Source organism: Entelurus aequoreus, linkage group LG24 (assembly GCF_033978785.1).
Source record: "Entelurus aequoreus isolate RoL-2023_Sb linkage group LG24, RoL_Eaeq_v1.1, whole genome shotgun sequence".
NCBI classification, from domain to species: Eukaryota; Metazoa; Chordata; class Actinopteri; order Syngnathiformes; family Syngnathidae; genus Entelurus; species Entelurus aequoreus.
In genome coordinates, this window is record NC_084754.1 from 33175837 (window position 1) to 33183220 (window position 7384).

The 7384-nt window shown below is 42.8% G+C and overlaps 1 protein-coding gene across 1 annotated transcript; it reads right to left on the reverse strand.

Moving 5' to 3' along the window:
• Window positions 1-2462: 2462 nt before the first annotated feature.
• Window positions 2463-4658, reverse strand: LOC133641703 (zinc finger protein 862-like). Its single transcript, XM_062035645.1, has 4 exons — window positions 4165-4658; window positions 3604-3817; window positions 3292-3420; window positions 2463-2668 (listed from the first exon to the last, which is right to left on the reverse strand). The coding sequence occupies exons 1-4, from the start codon at window positions 4656-4658 to the stop codon at window positions 2603-2605; spliced, it is 903 nt and encodes a 300-aa protein (XP_061891629.1). The 3' UTR covers window positions 2463-2602.
• Between the last annotated feature and the right edge of the window lie 2726 nt (window positions 4659-7384).

The window sequence follows — 7384 nt, forward strand, 5'->3', positions numbered from 1 at the left end:
CGGTTCGGTACGTACCTCGGTTTAGAGGTCACGGTTCGGTTCATTTTTGGTACAGCTTTTTTTTGATTGATTGATTGAGACTTTTATTAGCTAGAATTGCACAGTACAGTACATATTCCGTAACACCCCAATACGTTTTTCAACTTGTTTATGTCGGGATCTACGTTAATCAACATTAAACTGCCCTCAAGTTGTTGCTCAGATTAAATAAAATGACAAAACTTTTCTTCTACATACAAACCCCCGTTTCCATATGAGTTGGGAAATTGTGTTAGATGTAAATATAAACGGAACACAATGATTTGCAAATAATCTTCAACCCATATTCAGTTGAATATGCTACAAAGACAACATATTTGATGTTCAAACTGGTAAACATTTTTTTTTTGCAAATAAGCATTAACTTTAGAATTTGATCAACAACACCCAGAAACGCTGCCGGCTTCGCTGGGCCTGAGCTCATCTAAGATGGACTGATGCAAAAGTGTAAAAGTGTTCTGTGGTCTGACGAGTCCACATTTCAAATTGTTTTTGGAAACTGTGGACGTCGTGTCCTCCGGAACAAAGAGGAAAAGAACCACCCGGATTGTTATAGGCGCAAAGTTCAAAAGCCAGCATCTGTGATGGTGCCCAAGACATGGGTAACTTACACATCTTTGAAGGCGCCATTAATGCTGAAAGGTACATACAGGTTTTGGAGCAACATATGTTGCCATCCAAGCAACCATGGACGCCCCTGCTTATTTCAGCAAGACAATGCCAAGCCACGTGTTACATCAACGTGGCTTCATAATAAAAGAGTGCGGGTACTAGACTGGCCTACCTGTAGTCCAGACCTGTCTCCCATTGAAAATGTGTGGCGCATTATGAAGCCTAAAATAGCACAACGGAGACCCTCGGACTGTTGAACAACTTAAGCTGTACATCAAGCAAGAATGGGAAAGAATTCCACCTGAGAAGCTTCAAAAATGTGTCTCCTCAGTTCCCAAACGTTTTGTTAAAAGGAAAGGCCATGTAACACAGTGGTGAACATGCCCTTTCCCAACTACTTTGGCACATGTTGCAGCCATGAAATTCTAAGTTAATTATCATTTGCAAAAAAAATAAAGTTTATGAGTTTGAACATGAAATATGTTGTCTTTGTAGCATATTCAACTGAATATGGGTTGAAAAGGATTTGCAAATCATTGTATTCTGTTTATATTTACATCTAACACACTTTCCCAACTCATATGGAAACGGGGTTTGTATAAAAAGTGCAACATTAAACAGTTTCAAGTCAACTCAGCCTCAGATTATCTTTTCTTTCCCCCCCCAAGCCTGGCTAACTTGGCAGTAAGAGGATATATGGGCTCATTGTTCTTCCACCATAGAAGTGGGTCAAAATCTAGTTTTTAATGCAATATGGACTTATATCTGCTGCTATAAAAACATTTATTGCTTTAGCCCTGCCTGACTCGCCGAGGAGAGGCTGCTTGAATACGGTGGTGACGCTTCAAATGGGTTAGCATGTGTTATGAGAGTAGCGTATGTGTGTGTGTGGCCCTTTTAGTATGTGACAGCATGCTAGGTGAGTGTGTGGGCGAGCGAGGTAAGGGAGCGGTAGCTGAGTGCTGGGAGTGGCTAGTGCAGTGGTTCTTAACCTTGTTGGAGGTACCGAACCCCACCAGTTTCATATGCGCATTCTCCGAACACCCTTCTTTAGTGAAAAATAAAATACATTTTTTTCAAATTAAAGACAAAATTATATGGTTTTTTTTACTGGTGCACAAAATTAAGCGTGCAATGAACATCACCTTTTTCAAACCAACAAAACTAACAGTGCATGAACTCACAACAAATTACACACCTGCAAATCAGATGGAAAATTAGAGGGAACATTGTTTGGGGGTATCCATAATACTCTATAGCTGTGGTTCTTAACCTGGGGTTCGATTGAACCCTAGGGATTTGGTGAGTCGGGCTCAGGGGTTTGGCGGAGGTCAAGACACACCCCGACTCATCGTGTAAATACAAACTTCTCCCTATCGGAGTATTACGGATACGGCAACAGCAGAAGTCAGACTGATTTGCAGGTGTGTAATTTGTTGTGAGTTTATGCACTGTGTTGGTTTTGTTGTTTGAACAAGGTGATGTTCATGCACGCTTCATTTTGTGCACCAGTAAAAACAACATGGTAACACTTTAGTATGGGGAACATATTCACCATTAATTAGTTGCTTATTAACATGCAAATTAGTAACACATTGCCTCTTAACTCGTCATTATTAAGTACTTATTAATGCCTTATTCGGCATGGCCTTATAATAACCCTAACCCTCTAACCCTGGCTCTAACCCTTACCCTAACCAAATAACTCTAAATTAAGTCTTTGTTACTTAGAATATGTTCCCCTAGTGTCCAAAAAACTACAAATTAAGACTTTGTGACTTAGAATATGTTCCCCATACTAAAGTGCAGGGGTGCAAACTAACTTTTTGACCAACTCGCCAAGTGGCTAGTAGGTGAAAAAACATACTCGCCAACCATATTTTTTACTCGCCAAATGCCAAAACAAACTATTTCCTTTACCATTGTATTCCGCCATGTAGAAGTGTTCACGTCACATTAAAACCAATTCTACAACCAACCAGGGGCCACAGTATAGTATATAGAGTATATAGATTCTTTTTTTTACTATCCTATGAAACTAGAAGCAGGACGCATGATGCAGTGCAGATAAGATTTTAAAAGATCTGTATTCAATAAAATTTAAGTAATATACAAGTTTTACAGTGCATTGATTGCTACAAAGAATAAAGAAATAGTTAAATATTTTTCAACATTGTCTGGATATTTACATTAATTTTTTTACATTTAAACATTAAAAAATATCTGCATTCAATAAAATAAAAGTAATATGCAAGTCTGATTGACCGTGAACTGCTTGCTACAAAAAATATAGGAAAAAAATATTAAATCTGTTGCCAACATTGTCTGGATATAAATAATGAAAGAACATTAATGAAAGAACATCAGATTAACATATATAGAAAAAATTAACGTCTCAGAACTTCACCGCCCCCTCCCCGTGTCAGGTTACTCCTGTTGAGGGGACTTGTGTGATAAAAAACATATAGTCCACTGAGTAACTCCTCAGCTTTAGAGTACATTGGACACCTTTTAATGGCATCAGAGTAGGCCAGCTCCTCTCTGTGCGCCATGCAATGGACACCCAAAATATAAGCTTTCTGCCCCCTCAGCCTGGTCACCACACCGCTCCTCTCTCCCCGTCATCACAGATGCCCCGTCTGAAGCAACAGCAACAAGTTTGGACTCCCAGTCCTTGCAGACAGTCTGCATCTGGTTCTGGACAGCCCTGGTGATGTGAGCAGCGTCTGCCTTGTCCACTGCTTCAATGCCAACAAAGTGGACCTCCACCTTAGTTGAATAAAGAGGGATTTTATTCAGATGGTAAAACACTGTGGCTGGTTGAATATTTATAGCATACAACCTAATAGAGACAAAATGTATGAAAGTGGAGTAATCCCTTTAATACAGGATGATGCATGCATCAATCACACTGTTCATTCTGTATTTCCTTCCCCCTCCTCATTTTCTTACCTTCCCTGCTTTGCAGCAGCGCACATAGGTCAGTTCCTCCTCCTTCACCGAGCGGTCTGTGGAGCCATCAACCATGACAGAAAGGAAGGGAGATTGCAGCACTGTTGAGGAGAGCTTGTCTCTTGCTGCCTTGGCAATGTACTTTACAAAGAGCTTGCCGGTCTCGCGGTTCCTGTAGGTTTTGCCCACGGACAGCCCCTTTTTCTCATCCAAGCTTAAAAGAAAGAGAGTATAAAAACATTCAAACAATTGAACTCAAACAGCTATACTTTCTAGTGCATAATGCATAAATGTCAGCCACGTTGCAGGAATAACAAAAGCAATATATGATTAGCTATTTACCAATTTTAAATCCCCAGACATGGCATGAAAATATATCAGCAGCACACTGCTACCACTATCATTAAACTATCCAATCCTGCCACTGTAACATTACATCCAGACATCAAACTATATATCAACACTGTCACTGTCGATGTGTAACCACAATCATTAAACTGTCACTTTACATCCATGGCATTTGTAATGTAAATATAAACACAGGACACAGCTAACAATTACCTGCATTGCCAGACGTAGTCGGTGATGGGTCGACCTTTCTTGGCGATGGCGTGCGCATTTCGGAAAAGAAGCTTCATCTTCTGGGTGTTTACGTCCGAGAGTTTAGTGAGAACTTGCACCGAGGGCGCTTCATGGAGTGGGGCAGACTTGGCTTGCTTTATTTTCATATTTTTGTCGTGGTTGCGAGTGCCTTCATGTGATATTATACTTTCAACTTTCATCGAGGAGCAGCCCACAACAAAGTGACTCGCCTGACTTTTTTTGTCCTTTCCAAAAGTTGTGCACACAGTGCAAAACATGATGTTGTTCTTGACAGTCAGCCAGTCGCGTTTTTTCCCTGCATCGTCGTATAGCCACTTCGTCTGAAACTTTCTCCCCCCAGTTCCAGCGCTGGTCGGTTTGGGTTTCGCAGCATTCGCATCGCGACCCCCCTCCTCCTCCTCCTCCTCCTCCGTCCGTGCCTTTTTAGCTATGGGTTTCAGGAAGCGCCACATAACGATAAGATTTATAGGCTTAAGGCTAGGAAGAATGATTGTTAGCTATTAAGACTCGAGTAACGTTACCGGTACACTCTGTGACTGTCGCCTGAGAGATATCCCTGTAGTGCGCGCTCTAAGCTAACTACTAGGCTAGCTAACTGCCGTCTCTTAGCAACTAGTCTACGGAACGTCGAACGTGACATCACAACAAATATGTGCTTGGTAAAATAATGATCTCCGTGTTGCTTTAGGTACCGGTAAGCGCTGCATTATTGCTGTTGTGAACCTCACTTTTTCAACTCGCCAGCGTGGCAAGTTAGGCAAATATTTTACTCGCCAAAGCTAAAAATAGCTCGCAAATGGCGACTGGCGAGTGTTAATTTGCACCCCTGCTAAAGTGTTACCAAAAACATATAACTTCGTCTTGAATTTGAAAAAGAACTACATTTTATAGGGTTCGGTGAATGCGCATATGAAACTGGTGGGGTTCGATACCTCCAACAAGGTTAAGAACCACTGATCTATAGGGAGAAGTTTTTATTTACACGATGAGTCGGGTGTGTCTTGACATCTGCGGCAGAGGCTCCGCCGAACCCCTGAGGCCGACTCACCAAACCCCTAGTGAAGTGAAGTGAATTACATTTATATAGCGCTTTTTCTCAAGTGACTCAAAGCGCTTTACATTGTGAAACCCAATATCTAAGTTACATTTAAACCAGTGTGGGTGGCACTGGGAGCAGGTGGGTAAAGTGTCTTGCCCAAGGACACAACGGCAGTGACTAGGATGGCGGAAGCGGGGATCGAACCTGCAACCCTCAAGTTGCTGGCACGGCCCGCTCTACCAACCGAGCTATACCGTTCGATCGAACCCAGGTTAAGAACCACTGGGCTAGTGTTTTGTTGGACTGGCTGTGTGCAAGACCTCAATAAAGCCATGCTTTGCAACTAATAGCTGGACTCGTCATTTACCCTGGAGTCCGGAGCTGTGGCGACCCACTGCCGGGTAGAGTGAAGGGTGTTGCCCCCGAGAATACATCGGCCCTGGAGGAGTGTCTCCCCTGCGCTCCTCGACTACGGTCTGGGAGCCGGAAGCAGGAAAGGTGCAACACATGTTTGACGTGTTGTCAGAAGCAGCCGCTGAACAATGTCTGCAAACCTCCGTCCTCCATTGTTGTATCGCGCAGCCAAAGTGTTCCCAAACGGGAGATCTTAATGAGGCAGGAGGGTCTTCCAGCTCTGGCTTTTACATGTTGTCCTAGCCCTGTCGCTGCTAGCATGTGTACTCGTTCGGTACACCTCCGAACCGAACCGAAACCCCAGTACCGAAACGGTTCAATACAAATACACGTACTGTTACACCCCTACCACTTACCAATCATCTTTCTGACGACACTTTCAATGGACCTAGTTTAATAATTTTAGATAATTTTTTTGTTTGTCAGGTGAACTTTTTTCTCTCTTGACATACACTATATTGCCAAAAGTATTTGGCCACCTGCCTTCACTCACATATGAACTTGAAGTGCCATCCCATGGAATTGTCCAAAATGTTTTGTTATCCTGGAGCAGTCAAAGTTCCTTTCACTGGAACTAAGGAGCCAAGCCCAACTCCTGAAAAAACAACCCCACACCAGTGGACCCCGACTTAAACAAGTTGAAAAACGTATTCGGGTGTTACCATTTAGTGGTCAATTGTACGGAATATGTACTGAACTGTGCAATCTACTAATAAAAGTCTCAATCATTTAATCAATCAATCAAAAAAACATAATTCCTCCTCCCCCAAATTTTACACTCGGCAAAATGCAGTCTGAAATGTAGCGTTCTCCTGGCAACCGCCAAACCCAGACTGGTCCATCAGATAGCCAGATGGAAAAGCGTGATTCATCACTCCAGAGAAGGTGTCTCTACTGCCCTAGAGTCCAGTGGCGAGGTGCTTTACACCACTGCATTCGACGCTTTGCATTGGACTTGGTGATGTTTGGCTTGGATGCAGCTGTCGGCCATTGAAACCCATTTCATGAAGCTCTCTGCGTACTGTACGTGGGCTAATTGGAAGGTCACATGAAGTTTGGAGCTCTGTAACAACTGACTGTGCGGAAAGTCTTGGCACTATGCACGACCCCTCTCTGCCAGTTTATGTGGCCTACCACTTGGTGGCTGAGTTGCTGTTGTTCCCAAACTCTTCACTTTTCTTATAATAAAGTTGACTTTGGAATGTTTAGGAGTGAGGACATTTCACGACTGGATTTGTTGCACAGGTGGCATCCTATGACTGAGAGCGGTCCATTCGTTCACAAATGTTTGTAGAAACAGTCTCCATGCCTAAGTGCTTGATTTGATACACCAGGCCAAGTGATTAGGACCTGATTGTCATCATTTGGATGGGTGGCAATATAGTGTACTTAGCAAACGCCACACTAAAAATTGTAGTATGGCACAATGAATACAAACTGGGGATTTAAAGGCTGAGTGGTATTGTTCATTAGTTTTCACGAACAATAGTAAGAATGGCAAGAAACACAGACACACCTACGGTAATTTGAGAGCATGAATGGTCACTAATAATTAGTCATAATCGTCTCCTCTGCTAATGTGAGTTGGTAAAATGTCATACGCACACACATTACAGCCTCCCCGCGACAGCCATTCGATTATTAGCGCGGAGCAAAGCAGCACAGCCCTGCAACTCCCCCAGGCTCCTTTTGGCTGCTCCTCCTGACTTCCCGTCACCTTTTTAA